Below are 15,491 nucleotides of genomic sequence, written 5' to 3'. Positions count from 1 at the left end.
ATACAAAAAGAAAAATATCACATTTAAATTACATAGTAAACTTAAAATTTTGAGAAATTCCTGGGACATATTTGGTAAAACGAAAGACGATACAATGTTTTTACTTTTTGCTATTGATTATTCTTTGCATACATAATTTTTTGCTATTACAACAATTGGTTTCATTAAATAGGTACTCGGAGAAAAGCATTATTTAAAAAAACATGATTATATTATTGTATAAAATGATGAGCATTGATTTCTGTCAATGATCTTTTTTCCCATCTGTAAACGAAAAATGTTATATAAATTTATGGTCTCGATATTTTAAGAGTGGGTTTCCACCAAAGTGGAGCCACCACGTTCGGAATGGACCAAACAGGTGAGAGTGAGAGAATACGCTCTGTCAATCTCCCTTGAGTGGTCACACAGCTCCGTTCGTCTCCTTTCCTCTTCCTTTTTAGTGGAAACCACTCTTATATTTGTAGTTTGTACCTATACAAGCAGAGGGGCAGAGAAGAAACGACCCAGTACCACTTTTCCATCAATTCGGAGAGGACATGTGATAGGAGATGCACTGGCTGCTGGAAGACTCCTGTAAGTAGTTCTCTTCATTTATTATTTTTATTTCTCTCCACTGGAGCTCCATTTTAAGTTGAATGGAGATTACCTATAGTCACCTAGCCACTATATAATTCCTAGAAATACTATACAATAACATAATAAGTAGGTGACAACATTACACAAACGATGAAATGTTTATATACAAAACACTAACCTTTGTCCATGCACCGACATTCCTGGTTGAAACATAATTATGGTTAATAATTATTATCTCTGTTATTAATATAAGTAGCCTATTTCGCAATTTACTAATAAAAGACGCCAGATAAGTTGTAGTTATACCATCAGACAGATATTCATTAGTAAGTAGTGTACGTAGTAGGCATTAAGGCTACTTTCAATAAAATTGCTGCACATAGAGGGAGTCGATACGGAGATAATGGAAACAACCACGCCTAATTTGCTAACGAGCCGTGGAGCGCAGCCACTGGCCAAAAGTATTCTAACTACCCTCTTCTTAATAACTAACACTATGGTAAGCTTAAGTTTGACCATGCCATAAGAAGACCAGGTACGCTCAATCCTATGACAAGCCGCCATTGCTAGCCCATTGATGACGTAAGTGTTACCATTCAATTGGTATCTCCAACATTCCAAAGACGTAAATTTTATTATTAAAATTAAGTGAATTACTGACTAATGTATTTAATGTAAGTAAATCTTTTAGTTTAAAAGTTAAAAATTTCCTTGCAAAGGTAATTTTTTTTTTATGAAATGGCAACGTTTGTTGGGATAACGTCAACTGGGCTAACCTTGAAATGTTAGCTGTCAGTTTTGACCATACCTGGTTTTCTTATACCATGGTACTTTCGGACAATTGGTGATTAAAGATCATCTTACAATTTTTTCTGTCGCTTATACCATGGTATCAAATATGGCGGACTCTAAACTTATTCTTAAGTTAATTACTCAGTTCCAAAAACAGTGCTACCCTTCTCTAATGATAAGTGCAAGAAAAAGACATCGGTATGTATATAAAGACTTGTAGAGTCGGTGACACTTACAGCTTTGATGATCATAGGCTTCATCGGTCTGCCGCCGCCGCTGTCGGACGGTTGCCTACGCGGCCCTGACGATGTTGAACTTGAATCGTCCGAACCATCTGCCATAGCCAAAAGATGTTTTATGTTCATAATGTCGGTTGGTCTTGGGGGAACATTATATTTATTCTCAATATAAAAGGTCGTGTCGTAACAGGAGGTGGAGGATTTGGCGGGAAGAAGAGAGGAATGGCGATTATTCCACCGACAAGAGCGCAGCTCTTAAATAGAGATAAAAGGATCTGTGTTTTTTGCAACAATGAGTTATTAATTTATCTTAAGTGCAATTTTCACTAGCACAGTTGGATCATCTATTATAGACGGCGATACGGCTTACACGGCTTATCACATTGGTTTGGCAGAAAACTTGGTGTGACGTGAGTACTTAGTTCATTTTGCGATGAATGTACCTCTGACTACCCCAATAGGGGTATAGTCGTGAGCTTATGTTAAGTTATATAAAAGTATTGATTTTACAGGACTTGACATTATTGCCTTTACAAATTAGAACATTCGTGAGTGTAAGTTGATGATGATACAAATTATATTACTTACGTTCACCTTTATCTGCTTCTTCCACTTTGTACATCTGAAATGTTAACATTACCACGTTCATATTACAAATATGGTACCAATTATTGTCTCCCAAGTGTTCTATGTGATTTTTTGTGGTTCAAATCTTTTCTGTACTTTGTCTTACTATTTTATAAACACAAAAGTGTTTTATCACTAATCATAAAACAGAGGTATCTTTGCTACGAGCAGCAGCTTGTGGTAATCGTAGGTAGGCGGTTGTCAAGTCGAAAGAAGTGATTTAAATTAAGCGCTTCCCTTTTTCATGAATATACCTTGCCATCGTCTCCCGCAGCCAGGCCTGACGTCAAGGGCACGACGTCTGGGCCCCATTGCTTCACGAAATGGCCGACACGAGCCACGCGCTGCGCAGGTGTTGTCACCGTGTGCGAACCTCCGCAGTAGCGGTTGCATAAGTGCTTGTCTGTGTCCGACCTAATTACAAATTCCCTATGTTAGGCACAGCGGTACCCGAAATTAACACATGGAACTTCGTGTAACAAGTTCCATAACAAGAAAGAAGTTGTTAAGTCTGGCCAAAAGTTGTAAGTCCAGTCAAAACAAAAAAAAGAACAAAAGTTGGCGTTGATACATTTTGCTAAGGGAAATGTGCCGATACACGGAGCCGAAAGCGGGGGTACAGTGCAGGGTAGATACCTATGCGTCAATAACTTCTGCGGCGCATGAAATGCCCAAAGCTCCTCCTCTTTTGGATCGTTTTATTCGTAATGGAACTACATAATGTCAGCTTTTACTTATTGCTCCATAATGGGGAATCTAATCGGCCAGGTGATGCTTCAAATCTTACCTTACTTTATGCAGCGGTTTTTGTTGATGAGTTGTTACAGCTATATTCTCCCAGTCATGCATATTGCGTTGTTGCAAACTGTTTGCTTGTGTTTTGCGTATCGTATCTGTAAAATAATATTTCGTATAATACAACTAGACAACTAGGGGTTGGTTGAACTAGTGAAATGATAACAATATTAACAATACAAACCGAGTTCGTAGGTCAAATAAGGTTTCATAGAGAGTTGTGCAGGCATGGGTTTACTCATAGGCATAGAAGGCATGGCTTCCATTGCCATCACCACTTTGGCATCGCAGGATATACAGTTGACATCTCTGAAAATTACGAATGTGGACTCTTAGCATTTATACGTGGAAGGTATCAAGCAGCTACTCCTAGTTTTTGTGACAGGTTGTTTTTTCGTGTTAACTGAGACGGAGCAATGAACTTTCTAGATTTTCCATTTAGTCCTTGGACATGTATGGAATGTTCTTCCTACTCTGTCGTGTATTATACTGTCAAAGAGACTTCACTAATACTAGTTTCAGGGCCATTATTGAGCTGCAAAATGACCTATAATATGGAAAAGTATTTAACTCTTGATTACCTCATGAGTCTCCTCTTAGATCCAGCAGCTTCCACCTCGCGGCGCAACGTGGCCAGCTGTTTGAGATTATCCTGCAGTTGTTTCAACTTGTTGTTGAAGAACTCTTTCACCGGCGACAGCTCCATCTTGTCCAGTTTGGTTTCGATTTCGCGCTGTATGTCGTCTAGCACTTGTTGCCACAATGCTTCCTGTGGGATTCGTATTCTTTATATGTTTTGTCAAAGTCTTCAGTTCACAAATACGTAAACAGTCTGTATATGTCTGTCTCACTGCTAGGCCAGACCAGCAGACACTCGTTTTCGAAAGGATACGGAACATACCACTGCCCTATTGTCCCTAAAAGTAGCATGGAGAATGCTACACCGACAAGAGCGTGGCTCTTAAATTAGTGATGATGATGATGACGGAGCATACTCCGTCACTCTGAGTCACTGCTGGGTGGTCGAGATATTTCTTGACCCAGACCCTTGTACCTAATTTTAGAAGACTGTTTCGTAAATCCGATTGGGAATCGAAGCCAGAATCTCGGGTTTGATGATTATGGTGTTTATATCAATTACCCCACTACATTTACGAAAATAATAACATTACCTGCATGTTCAGCTTTCCAATAGCATTCTCCAATCCTTTAGCTAAGTCGTCACACGCCATCGCAAATTGATCATGGGACACTTTCCGAGCCAGCATTCGTACGTCTGCTTTCTCAGCCATTGCTTCTGCCATGTCTTCGCGATCTAATTTGACTACTTTTAGCAATTCGACTTGCTCTAGTAGTGTCTGGAACAAAAAAAAATGGTTAATGTAATATGGCGGCTTAAAGCTGTGCGTCCACTTGAGCCGAATCGTTGCGTAGGGATTGTAAGGAATATCGGCATTTACGAATTGTTACAAATGACTTGCGGCGTGGATTTGCCGATTTAGTGAGTGGTGTTTTACAAAGCAACAAATCCTGACGCTCCGAATCCGCTCAAGCTTTAAAGCAGAAGAGAACAGAATATTAGATGTTAATACGTTGATATGCTGCTGTCGTTGTTCTTTCTCAGCGGCCAGCTGCATAGCTGTCTCGTGAACTTGTGTTAGTTGCTGTTGCATGCCTTGCACTTTGTGGAATAACTCCATAAGGCCTAAAAATAAAGAAGAAATTGGGATAGATACTTTGACATCATGTTATCATTTGATGTTATATTTCATATTTTCAACACCATTTCACCGTTTCATTGGAGCCGTGGTACTCGTAGCCCAGTTGGTAGAACGCTTGCATCTCACTTTGAGGTCGCAGGTTCGAATCCAGCACAGGGCTAAACCAATGATCGTCGAATTTGTTTTCGAATTCATGTTTGGATCATAAATGATTATCACGTGCTCAGCGGTGAAGGAAAACATCGTGAGGAAACCCACATTTCCAAGAAATGCATTTTGGAGGTATGTGACTTAACCTGTATTGGTCTGGTTTTCCCTTCGCGGGTTGGAAGGGCAGACAGGCAGTCGCTTCTGTAAAAAACCGGTCCTGTCAAATCTTCAGGTTAGGTAAGCGTACCACGTGAAAAACGGGATAACGCTAGGGAGATGATGATGATTTCATTGTTAGGCAACTTAGGTTCGAGTAAAATATTTGGTCAATCAGTTGTTCTCACCTTGTAAGTCTTTGACTACTTCAGGTGATACCTTGCTGGCAACTATATCACTAGTTTGTACACCCAGCTGTTTGAGTGCGTAGTCCATTTGGTCCTCCAGGCGACTTATCTAAAGTCCGATTATTAGATACGTATTAGTTGTGAGGTTGTCATGTTTGTCATCATGTCAGGCCTTTACATCTTTATCAGATGATTCAAACAGCGTTTCTGTGGCAGCTTTTAAAATGGCCAATGGCAATGGGTCATGTTTGTAAGGAAATACATAAACAGCCTATATACGTCCCACTGTTGGGCACAGGGCTCCCGTCAATCAACCGGAGGGGGTATGGAGCATACTCCATCACGGTGCTCCACTGCGGGTTAGTGGAGGTGATTTTTACGGCGAATCATCTTACTTTTTCGGACAATCAGGTAATTCAAGCCTGAAAAGTCCTTACCAAACAAAGGACAGTCTCACAAAATGATTGATTGAAAGCTTGAAAGAATGATTGAAAGCGACAATGTCCCCATCGGGAATCGAATCCGGACCTCCAGATCGTGAGCCTAACGCTCTAACCACTAGACCACGAAGGTTTTTGTAAGGAAATAATCGGTTTTAAACTAAAATAGTTTCAACGTAAAAGTAAAAGGGTTCGAATCCCGGTGGGGACATATCACAAAAATCACTTTGTGATCCCTAGTTTGGTTAGGATATTACGGGCTGATAACCTGATTGTCCGAAAGTAAGATGATCCGTGCTTCGGAAGGCACGTTAAGCCGTTGGTCCCGGTTACTACTTACTGATGTAAGTAAGTAGTCGTTACATGAGTCATGTCAGGGGCCTTTGGCGGCTCAATAGTAACCCTGACACCAGGGTTGATGAGGTTGGTACGTCACCTCACAACCCACACGATAACAAGAAGAAGAACGTAAATTGCTTACGGATCTTTTTTAATTGGGAATGGGTTTCCATTTAATCTAACCTGATGCAAAGTGACGATATGGCATCTGGCGGAACACGCTTACGTATGTAATATAGGCAACGTGTACATACCCTGCCCGCCTGGCCGCTGCTGTCAGTATTTGATGCGTTGTTACAACAATCTCTCAACCTTTGTTCCACTGCATACAACCTGCCATCAACTGCTGATGTGTCGTATATAGGCGTACTATGTTGTTTGAACTTTCCTTTTTCTGCAAGTAAAACAATTATCTTGTATATAGGACATGTATCCGTCACCACATGGTCTCTCCGATATGGGCTGACAGAGCAATACATTCTCCTTCTTCTATCGTGTGGGTTATGAGGTGGATTACCAACCTCATCAACCCTGAGCAATACATTTTATTGATATGTTTCTTTCGTAATAGGCTGTACTAGTACTATCTTTCTTTCCCACTGTGAAATTAATCAAGCTATATTAAAAGATAATAGGACATCGACGTGTGTGAACTCACTGGGTTTGCCTGGCCCCTGCTTTGCGCTGTCCGTACCAGTAGCAGCATCGGTCAAGTCTGCTTCGAACTTCTTTGTGGCAGAAACTATCGCATTTGCTAATGCAGGTGTAGGAGCATTACCAGTACATGCCGGCTCTGTAAACAGTAGTATTTTGGTATGATTAATTTTTTTACTTAATTATTTGCATAGGTTCATTACCGGGTGAGAGCGCTCATCTCCATTTGTCTGGCCTACAGTAAGTCACGTTAAAAACGTAGTTGCAACGCTTTTCTGATTACTTGTCGCTGTGTCCACCTTAGGAATTGCGGGCGTAAGTGAAACTATGTATATATTTGAATACCGATTTTAAAGTATTCTATGAGAGTTCCTATAGATAGGTAACTAAATTTTATTAAGCTTAAGACAAATAAATCAAATGACTCACCAACTCCAATGTCGTCCAACGTGCGGTAGAATATAACATACAAGTTATCCAGATCCGTCCGTAGATCCTTTACGTTTTTCGCAATAGCTTCAATGTCGCCAGTGGACATGTCTTTGAAGCCGGCTGTTGGATCAGTACTGGTGAACGCTTCAAACTGTGTCATAGACGCTGGTGGTCCGAGTGATTTGGCCCCGGGCGCGGGTGCAGCAGTCGGTCCTGTTGCCCCCGGTGGTCCAGCAGGGCCGGGTCCACCTGGTGAGCCTGCGAAACCGGGCCCTGGTGGACCTGGTGGGCCTAGAATAGAATATACATTTATTGTATTAAATGTGATAGGTAGGTAATAACAATAGTTTTACACTTATAGGTAGTGTAGATCTTGTAGATATAGTTTCTCAAGTTGAGTGAAGTGGAGATAACCTGTCCAGGTCAGGATTTCTGAATGGATCAGACCTGGGCAGCCTATGGGTCACTTGGCCCGTGTGCTCTGACTCTGTTTGCGAGAGGAGCTGATGAGTCCTGCCGAGAACGCTGTTTGGGTGACAAAATGCTGATAAAATCTAATATTACAATCGAAACAAAAAGAAAATGTAGTTTCTCATATTTACCTTAATATAGTGTGCAAAATACCTGGAGGACCAGGAGGTCCAGGAATCGCGAACACTCCCGGGGCAACTTCGTATCCTTGAGCGCCTGGAAGCCCTGGGACCGCTACTGGCCCGGATACACCTGGAGGAAGAGCTGTACCAGCAGCACCGGTTACACCTGGCAAGCCACCTCCTGGGGGACCTGGAGGACCAGGGGGCCCTGGAGGCGGGATTGACAAATTCAGGGTATTTTCTCAATTTTAAATAAGAACGACGGGGAAAGTATTAGGGAGGAAATATAGGTAGGTATATATATTTTTTTAAACTAATCCAGCTCGTGTCTTGCCTATTTGATTGACATCCTAGTCAATGACTTCGTTTAGTCGGGGATGTTGATGGTGTTTGGTGTATTATTACGACGTAAGATCCTTATAAGTTTCGTAATAACAGTTTTGGGGCAAAATTTTATCAAACAGTAGGTATCGCATATAAATGGGGTCATTTCAAAATATATATCTTCAGAAATAAATGACTTTTTATTTTATTTTTATTTTTTTTATATCTGGTGACCCTGCCTGGAGGTCCGGGGGGTCCCGGCGGCCCGGGCGGTCCCTGATGACCGGAGGACCCTGGCGGTCCTGGAGCCCCTGTCGCGGCTGGAGGTGCTGCGGTTGGGCCAGCAGCAGCGCTAAATGTAAAGAAAAACGCAAGTAAATTAAACTCATGCCTTGCCCTAATGGGGTTGCCACAGCCACAAGCAATCAGAAAACGAGCCACTCAACTCCATAAAGAATTTAATTCGACTAATTCAAATAAGTAAGTAGGTACTTTTTTCAGTCGAATAATTCGAAAAAATACCTATCTGCCCCTTCGAATGAGTCATTCATATTCGTCTAATACTAGTGATGACGATATGCATACTATGAATAGTTCTTTTTACTGGGTACCTACTACTTAAAGCTGTTTTCTCTTTATAATGTTGTTTTCTGCGTACTGCTACCCTGAGCTGACACATCAGCAGTTTCGCTTCTTCCACTGTCATGAAAATCATCTAGTTTTGTTTCTACTTATAGGTATAGGTAGAAACAAAATAAACATCACCCTAATTTATTTTAAGTATAGTTTTCACTAACACAGTTCATCTTGCGATGGATGTACCTTCGACTACCCCGATTGGGATATGGTATGATTCGTTATGGTTCAGACACGTGGATGGCCCATTATGCTTGTAATAAATCTTAGCTATACTAGCCAACCTAGCTCCTACCAGAAGCCCAGAAGCCTCCTGGGGCGTTCACAGGCTTCACGTAGCGACCTTGTTTGCTGTAGGATTTGTGCCCGTTGTGCTGCAACTTCCACGCATTACAGGATGGCGTGAGAGGCAGTTTCTTGTCTCCATACAGCCTTCAACCACTATTCGGAGGTCTTTTCGGTTCAAGCTGAGCAGTTTTTTTGTGAAACGCTTGGATATTGACGGGATGATGGCTTTCGACTGTCTGCGGGTGGTTAGATGAGCCTATCTCTCGTAATGTTGTTGCTGGGTGAAGTCACGACTAATTCGGGATATAATCGTGAGCTTATGAGTTTGTTATATTGTAAAACAAGCATTACCGTTGTTCTTGGAGGCGCTTCTGTAGATTAGGGAATTCAGTGATGACGTCTTCAACCAGCGAGCTCAGCTTGCCGATGCCATTCTCAGCGGCATCCAGACGAGACTGCACGTTCAAGGTGTTCCACATGTCCGTGATTGCTTTTAGGTTCGTTTGCGATCTGAATTGTGAGTACATAGCAAAATAGGCTTAAGTTTTTGTTCATACAGGAAATTATCAGCCTTGGCTATAAGTTTCGTTACAGAACGTAGGTGCCTATAAGTAGGCATATTATGTGCACACATACGATTTTATAAAACTGCTTAATTTTTAATCGTGTGTACATAAAAGTAAAGCCAAGTCAAAGGCCTTCGTGCGGTTTGAAAACTCTGGGCAATGGATTGGCCATAATAGCAACGAGCCAAAGATTAGATACTTAATAGTTACGTGAAGAAGCGTGATGGGACATATTATAGGCATAACTATTCCGGGAGGCCTGTGCCCAGCAGTGGGCTATACTCGTATACACGGAATAGTTAATATTTTAGGCCATTTAAATTATGTTATGTTTACTCCAATGGAAGCCGCTGGATGCGGGCAGCGCAGGACCGATCGTCGTGGAGATCCTTGGGGGAGGCCTATGCCCAGCAGTGGGCGTCGTACGGCTGATGATGATGATACTCCAATGGCAAACCTGACGTCTTCCAAAAGGTCCATATTCTTCGGCGACATTCCGTAGACGCGGCTCTTCAAGTCTTCTACGGTATTTTGTAGTACATTAAATTTGCTGAGCGTAACTAGGGACAGTCTCTCTCCGCTCGGTAATTGCCCTCTCCCATGCTGTGACTTCTAAAATAATTGAAAACTCATTTATTCAACGTCAAAGATGAACGAAGATACATTTTACAATGATTATTGATTCTACCGCCCGTATACTAAGCTGTTTAATTTGAAACTTCGTCGACTCCTTGAGCCCTCAAAATTTTCCTTAAACTCAGCTCAAAATCGGATTTTCGAGGACGGCGCCTCAACCTTAACTCGAGTAACGTAGTATTATTCCTTATTCTATGTTCTAATTTACTCCAGTGAGGCATAACTTGATTAATTTCGTATTACTTTGTTGGCAGTATGATAATGCTTGACTCCAGTGAATAAAGACCTCAAGTCGAGGACGTAATGTCAACTTGAAATACTAAAATGCTGAGCTGAGTGGAGGAAGAGTCGATTGAACATCTTAGAATGCGGATGTTAGTCATTTCGCAAGGTGAGGAGAAGAAATGACAAGAAACTCGATAGCAAATCATCTTTTCAGTAAATGTGAACATTAGAGGAGGTAACAGAAGGAAGATAGATTTTATACCTTCTGAGCGGTCTCGCGGGCTCCGCCGGGCTGACCCCCTTGCGAGGGCGGGGCGCTGGGGCCGGTGGGTTGAGGCGTGTGGCGGTCTCTGAGACCGTAGTGCGAAGTCGCTTCCTCCACCATAGCCTCCAAAGTCACCGTAGGGCCGTACGGGTCTTCCTCTAGCGATGAAAGCAGAAATCAGTATCATTTATTGAAGGTCAATTTAACATTTTTGAATCTACGTTATTTTACAAGGTGTTATGACTGAGGAGAAGAAACTACAAGAAACTGCAGCAGCAGTTAAAATAGGTAACTTTTCGTTTTGTTCAAAGGAAAGTGGGAATTACAAGCTGGTTTGTATGTAATTTCAAGAATTGGCAAGAAGGTAGGGCGCGTTCTCACTTTATCGTGACGAAAGATAATCGTGTAGTTTTAAGTGTCGTGGCTTATATGTTTAAATGGAGGTGTTTACATATAGAACTTCACGATTTACTGTCGTTTACAACATTTTTTGCAGTGACAACAGGGGGGTTAAAATGGCCACATCGAAGCAATATTGCAATTTGACATTTGCGCATATAAAAGTAAGTGCGCAATGCAAATAAATGTCAAATTGCAATATTGCTTTCTTAGATGAATTCGATTTAGTCATTTTTACCACCCAGATTGTCATGACAGTGGAAACGGCTAGCACGACAATTAACAGCGATAGTAGTTAACAATAAAAAAAATTGACGACAAACAATCGCATTAAAGGGAACAGATCGTTACCACATAGTGGGAACATGCCTGTAGGGTAGTTCTGACATCATTTCATTTGTTGTGATGTAGATGTAATTAATTGATGATGAATTGAAGGTGCTCAGAGAATTTTCGGTGAACGATCGACGATCGGATCAAAAGGTCAGTGAAGTATATTTTTGATATCTAATTAGGTACTTAATTATTATTTTTTAATTCTATTTATATTTGATTTTGTTTGTTTCAAGGTTGCTGTCCATGGACTGCTCTCTATCAGGTACGTCCAACCTTTCTAATTAACAATGTTTCCATGATAATGAAAGAACATGAATGATATTTGATTTGATGAAAGGGGTAACACGTAAAAACATTGATTTCATTATTAGGTATGTATGAAGCATAGCGTGTAGTTATTTTCTGGTTTACCTGGTTCAGCTCTCCTTATAAGTTCGGCTGGAAAGAAAAAGTTTATAGGCATTTAAAAAAAAACAAAATAGAAGACTAAAAAAGCAATGTATCATAATATATTTTAGAAGGATAAACTTATTTTGTAAAAACAAAACTAAATCAAAAATAAGATAGTCATTAATTACCAACTAAAATGCTTTGTTCATTCGGTGGCGGCGAAGGCCCTGCAAAAATAATTTAAAAATAAATTATTAAAGTAAAAAAAACAATTGAATAAATAAATGATAATAAAAAAAAAAACAATAATACAAAATGAAGTTAAAGGAAAGAAAATGTTACTGTTTGTGTGTTATGTATGTATGATTTCCTTTCTCCAAGACTAAGTAATGTTCCATACAAAAATCTCATTCTTACCGTGTGTCGCCTTTCCCCGTGCGAGCGAGACGGACGCGCGCTTATAGATTACAGTAGCTACCATCGCCATCGGGGGAGGGTGAAGTAAATCAAAATCGCTCCAAGCTCATATTGGTGCGGGGCGCAGTGTCCCTTCTATACTTGTAGGTATCATTGATTGTTCTATGCCATACATAGGCATAGAATAAGGAATAATACTACGTATAGAACGGCAACTCTCTACTCCCCACCAGCGCCTGAGCTAGCTTTGCCTCACCGAACATCGAACATAGTTTAGTCTTCAATCGTATGGCGTCAGACGTCACGCACCCAGATGCGCGTGTACGACAACGTCAATGTGTGGTGTCTGTCTGTTTGTATGAAGTGTCCGGGGGTGACGTAGGGTAAAAATTTTACCTACCCGGACGAATCCGGGTCTAGTCGCTAGTTGATCACAAAACGGACATCACATACCTTTATCAGGTGTTTTAACTTCTTTAAACGTCTGAAATACAAGAATGACATTAATTGACAACATTAAAAAACCGTTAGAAAATTTGTAGCTACTTTTGCAATTGGCGTACCTATACCTACCTACCATCTCTTAGCGATTGTGATAATTTCAGTACACACCGAACCTGCCGACCCGTCCACTTTTGTTGGTAACATTTTTGTCGGCGGCTTCATTCGTTGCAAGTCGCCAGGCAACTTTGAATCTACGCAAGCAGACGACTTATCGCCGGGTCGTGTCGGCGGGCTGTGGCGGCGGGTTGGCGGCTTTGGTGTGTATTGCGTATTAAGTGGCAACATACAACTCAAAAATATTAAAATACCTAATTATTATTTTATCTGTTTCAATTGAGCAATACATTTTCGCGGCTCTCAACAGTGCCACCAGTGATCTTTTGCATCGAGACCGTTAGTTACGTCATCTCTGCCTGTCGTTCCTTTTGTCGCTGACTTAGAAAGCCTATCTCATCATCTCCATAGCATTACCCGTTTTTCGCAGGGTCCGGTTACCTAACCTGACGATTTGACAGGTCCGGTTTTTTACAGAATTTACTGCCTGTCTGATCTTCCAACCTGCTAAAATGCATTTCTCGGGAATGTGTTTTTCCTCACGATGCTTTCCTTCATCGCTGAGCACGAAAGCCTATCTCATATTTTAAAAACCTTATAAGCCACACGATAGAAGGAGACGAATAAAATATTATGGAAAGTACCTTTCCCTCCGCTCCACTAGTGTCGACGACGTACTCGTGCAGGTCGATGGTCTGCCCGTGGTCACGCCCAACAGGCAAGTGGGAGATGCTACCGCGAAGCTCCACATTCTTGTTCTGAACCCTCATTTGCTGCGCCAGGCAGTGTAGCACCGTCTGCAGCATGTTGAAGTCCACCACACCTATCTGAAGAAACAGTATCATTCAGAACTTGTTTACGTTCAGCTCGGTTTCGCCCCGAAGTAGGCGCTTATCCCGCTCGACGGACGTAGCACACGATCCTGATGATCTGATTAGTCTAGCCATAGAGGCTCGCAGTAGCAAAAACTTGAGGCCTGCGCCCTGACCTGATCGACATTTTCCATTTTTTAAAGGACTCCCTGATCTGAGATTCTGTCATTATAAACTGCGGCAGAAGTGAACGGGGGGTTAAAAAGGCACATCGTATCGATTCATCTAAAAAAGCAATATTGCAATTTGACTTTGGCGCATATAAAAGTAAGTGCGCAATGCAAACAAATGTCAAATAGCAATATTGCTTTTTTAGATGAATTGCATCGATGTGGACTTTTAACCCTGGTCGAAAGGGCCCGGAAAAGCGGCAGTTAAAGTTGTCTGATCTTTCACCCGTAATCCTTATACTGGTAGGAGACTGAGGATCCTTTATTGGAACTTCTTTAACAGCCTGTATGGTCCAGTGGCTGAGCGTTGGGCTCACGATCCGGAGGTCCTGGGTTCGAATCCCAACCCAATAATAATAATAGGGTTGCTATTTAGCAATAAGGCCGCCTATTGTACTTATGTTTTTATTCGTATGTTTATGTCCTTTGTATATGTCGTTGTGCAATAAAGTATTATTGATTGATTGATTGAATCCCGGTGAAGTCACCTCACGAAAATCACTTTGTGAATCCTGGTTTGGTTAGGACATTGCAGGCTAATCACTTGATTGTCCGAAAGTAAGATGATGCCAGGTTAAGCCGTTGGTCCCGGTTACTGCTTACTGATGTAAGCACGTAAGTAGTCTTTGAAGAGGTTGGTAATTCACCTCATAACCCACACGATAGAAGGTACTTCTTTCAACTTGCATTACACTCGGTTACGTCCAGTATCTCGTAAGAAGAAAGTATTGCGTACCTCTGGTGTGCCTATTGCTTGGTCGATCATCTCGCCGATACTTAGTACTACGGGCTCCTCTGAAATGGTAATTGTTAAAATTACTGTCATGTTGTTAATCGCTGCTTTCGGAGGGAAGGCGGCAAAGGCGAGAGCGGGCGGAGGTGCGGGGCGCGGGGCCACCGATCGTTCACTCACTCGGTCAGCCGTCATCGTCGCGTTCATTCTTTTGGATCAGCTGTGCGCGCCGGAATAGATAACCTCAACTAAGAAATAAATAATTGATTTGTGTTTGTAAACTGAGTATTACTTAAAAATGTATTGTTTGTTTACGGGAGTCGTGGTAGCCCAGTTGGCAGAACGCTTGACTCTCACTGTAAGGTCGCAGGTTCGAACCCAGCACGGGCCTAAACCAATGATTTTCGAATCCATGTTTTAAAATGTCTATCTCTTGCTCAACGGTGCATTTCGGAGTTTTGTGACCACACTTGTATTGGACAAGTTTGCCCTTTGCGAGGTGGAAGGTCTGACAGACAGTCGCTTCTGTAAAATACAGGACCTGTAAAATCTTCAGGTTAGATAAGCGGACCATGTGAAAACTGGATAACGCTAGGGAGATGATTGTTAATGTTGAAACCGTTGCTTGTTGGATGCTAGGTGGCATATTACAGTGCTAGAAAGTTTCATCCTATAACTTGAAACATTTATATTTATTATGGATATGATGCTATTCAAATTATATCTTAGTAAATATTTACAAAGCCGATTTGTATTAACCGGCCGGCCTTTTATTAGCCGGTTTTTTTATTGGTTGAATGAGGGGAGGCCTGTGCCTAGCAATGAGACGTATATAGGCTGTTATGTTTAAATATTTAAAAAAGCCGACTAATGTATCGGCGTCGTATCCTTTGAAATTTCATTTCTTGGCGAAAGGATTTGCTATTAATTAATATCTATTACTCAGGGTGTCCCGAAGGTAACTGAAGTGC

General features: G+C 41.5%; 1 protein-coding gene across 1 annotated transcript; it reads right to left on the bottom strand.

The window, feature by feature from the left end:
* Positions 1-128: 128 nt before the first annotated feature.
* Positions 129-14,715, bottom strand: LOC126382294 (uncharacterized). Its single transcript, XM_050032112.1, has 22 exons — positions 14,524-14,715; positions 13,390-13,572; positions 12,641-12,671; positions 10,643-10,803; positions 9,977-10,131; positions 9,305-9,463; positions 8,269-8,381; positions 7,737-7,913; positions 7,110-7,403; positions 6,685-6,819; positions 6,281-6,420; positions 5,248-5,356; positions 4,625-4,737; positions 4,205-4,390; positions 3,614-3,801; positions 3,217-3,341; positions 3,025-3,130; positions 2,492-2,651; positions 2,199-2,232; positions 1,608-1,705; positions 758-779; positions 129-264 (listed from the first exon to the last, which is right to left on the bottom strand). Exons 1-22 carry the CDS (start codon positions 14,713-14,715, stop codon positions 245-247), a joined length of 2,901 nt encoding a protein of 966 aa, XP_049888069.1. The 3' UTR covers positions 129-244.
* Positions 14,716-15,491: the final 776 nt, after the last annotated feature.

This window comes from Pectinophora gossypiella, chromosome 3 (assembly GCF_024362695.1).
Source record: "Pectinophora gossypiella chromosome 3, ilPecGoss1.1, whole genome shotgun sequence".
Taxonomy (NCBI): domain Eukaryota; kingdom Metazoa; phylum Arthropoda; class Insecta; order Lepidoptera; family Gelechiidae; genus Pectinophora; species Pectinophora gossypiella.
The sequence above is the reverse complement of the archived record's forward strand: the minus strand, read 5'-3'. Positions and strand labels throughout refer to the sequence as shown.